General features: G+C 38.3%; 1 protein-coding gene across 1 annotated transcript in view; it reads left to right on the top strand.

The window, feature by feature from the left end:
- LOC106109671 overlaps positions 1 to 2,322 on the top strand; it is a 19,859-nt gene that overhangs the window by 16,145 nt on the left and 1,392 nt on the right. The window contains exons 4-7 of the mRNA XM_013291256.1: positions 175 to 311; positions 1,165 to 1,297; positions 1,623 to 1,768; positions 2,252 to 2,321. Coding sequence (XP_013146710.1) covers positions 175 to 311; positions 1,165 to 1,297; positions 1,623 to 1,768; positions 2,252 to 2,321 — 486 coding nt within the window. The remainder of the gene's footprint in view (positions 1 to 174; positions 312 to 1,164; positions 1,298 to 1,622; positions 1,769 to 2,251; position 2,322) is intronic.

The following is a 2,322-nucleotide window of genomic DNA, read 5'->3' as shown; positions in this document are numbered from 1 at the left end:
CTAACAGTTTTCCAACATTCATAGTATATCATCGACAAATAATCTAAATACTTGTTTTTATAGCTTAAGTTAAGTAGTAAACGAAGCGTTGTCAATCACCATTTTATTGGTTAATGACATTTAGCATTTAACACCCATCTCCTTTGTTTCGTTCAACGGTTCTTCTGTTTTTAGGGCTTCGTGCACGTGCGGGTGTGGTTCCCTCAGTTCCCGGGCGTGGTGATGCAGTCAGACCAGGAGCTGATCATCATGTGCAAACCTCCGGAGCCCACCATCATCGAGAATAAGGCGGCAGGCTTCGCTGGCAGTTTGTAAGTAGTAAATAAAATAAAATCGCAGTAGAGTACCAGGAAGGCCAAATAAGAAAAGCGTTTGATAACCTATGTGTCTCACGCTGAATTGCGAGCCAATGTAAAGCTTGGATGGCACTGTATTAGCTTGTACTGAACTCAAATTGGGAAATCCATTATTCCATTGGCTACTAACGCGACCAAAAAAGAAAGTAAAAAGATTTCTGTTAGTCCAAATATACGTATATATGATCAGTTTAAATTTTAATTCTTAAGTGAACACCCTATAAACAGCCAATCTAAACATAGTTCCTTAGCCCTAATAATCCACGCCTTTCATTATTGTACAAAGCCACTATTCCACTTTCTAAGTATTCCTTTAATAGAAAGCTGTATAAATGTGTCGAGGCTGTAAATCCATGCCCTTGACACCGGAACTTGTCCTGCATACTATTAGCATACTCTTGCTGGAAGTTTATTAGGTACTATATTTTATTAGATAAACTCTAGTCTATTAACCTAGATAACCAGCTAGAGAAAGACATTGTTATTTTAATTCTTATTGCACCGAGTTTAAACTACCTATAAAAACTACTAGCTATTGCTCGCGATTTCTCCCGCGAGAAATTAAAAAAAAAGCCTATGTTAATCACTGATAACGTAGCTATCTAATGGTATAAGATTTTTTTAAATAGGCCTAGTAGTTTTTTACTTATTTCAATACCTACAAAATTACAAATCTTTTCTCTGTATAATAATATAGTAATCGTTTAGAATAGAATTTAATATGGATAAAGATACTATAAGTATAGGTTATGACGCTATGTATATTTTTATATAGCACTCATGTTAATTAAGGTGTTTTTGCCTCCAGTCCTCACGGAGCGCGCGTGTCGGGCGTGGTAGAGGAGACTCCTGGCCGGCTGGAGTACGAGGTGGCGCTGTACAAGGAGGCACCACCTGTCTCACGACACACCAACCAATCGGTAGACGTACCGCTAGATCAGGTAAATACATTGATGTATTTGCAAAAAAAAAAGTACAAACGCAAAAAACATTCGATGTTATCGAACGATCGAATATAACGGTTTTTTAAATATCATTATTTGAAATTTGCTCGTATTACTTTTAACCATTCTAACTAAGATATAGTAAGGATTGACTATACTTGTCTGGGAGGACTTAGTTCACTATCATAGCTTCACAACTATAGTCGTTCGATTCGAGATTTGAATCCCACCCCGGATTGGAAGTCGGTATCCTAACCATTAGACTATTATAGTTTTAATAGTGTTAATAGTATATAAGCAATAAATTATGCATTGTGCGTAGGCTGTTCCCATCGGCACGAAGTTGCAGCTGCGTGCACGCATCAACCCGGATTCCGCGTGGCAGCACATCAAGCTGCTGGAGGTGGCGGTCTCCCCCGACCCCGACCGCCCGCACGCCACCGGCGCCGTGCTTCTCGTCAAAGATGGGTAACTTACCGTTTTTATTTGTTTTATACCTACAGGAGTTTAGAAATGATTTCTAACTAAGCTCACTCTGTATTTCAATATTTTTTTAATGGTAAGATTAGTAGAGTACCTATTGAAACTTGACCATCTGACCATGAGTCAGGTTATTCAGGTGGGATTGTGGTGAATTCCTAATTTATTTATTACTTGCTTAAGCCGGCGACACCACCGCGTGGAATAAAAAAAACAAAAGCAAGTAGCCTATGTGTTCTTTTCAGACTATTCTCTACATAAAATTCTAACCAACATCCATGCATTCATCTATCTAATATTTCGCATGTATAATGTTGTAAGATATTAAGAAATGAGATTAAAAAATATTAGTTATTATTTTTTGCTTAGTTTACGCCGTGATATTATGATTACCACGATATAATTTTAAGTAAAGAACCTTGACTCTACTGCTTTATGTAAAAATAAGAGTTCTATTTTATTGCTTTGCAGGTGTCGCAACCGCGACTTCGCGTCAATAATCCCGCACCAGCCGGCGCGCTACCGCGAGCGACACAACGAGG

This window comes from Papilio polytes, unplaced genomic scaffold (assembly GCF_000836215.1).
Source record: "Papilio polytes unplaced genomic scaffold, Ppol_1.0 DF821067.1, whole genome shotgun sequence".
Taxonomy (NCBI): domain Eukaryota; kingdom Metazoa; phylum Arthropoda; class Insecta; order Lepidoptera; family Papilionidae; genus Papilio; species Papilio polytes.
This window is presented reverse-complemented; position numbering and strand designations above follow the sequence as displayed.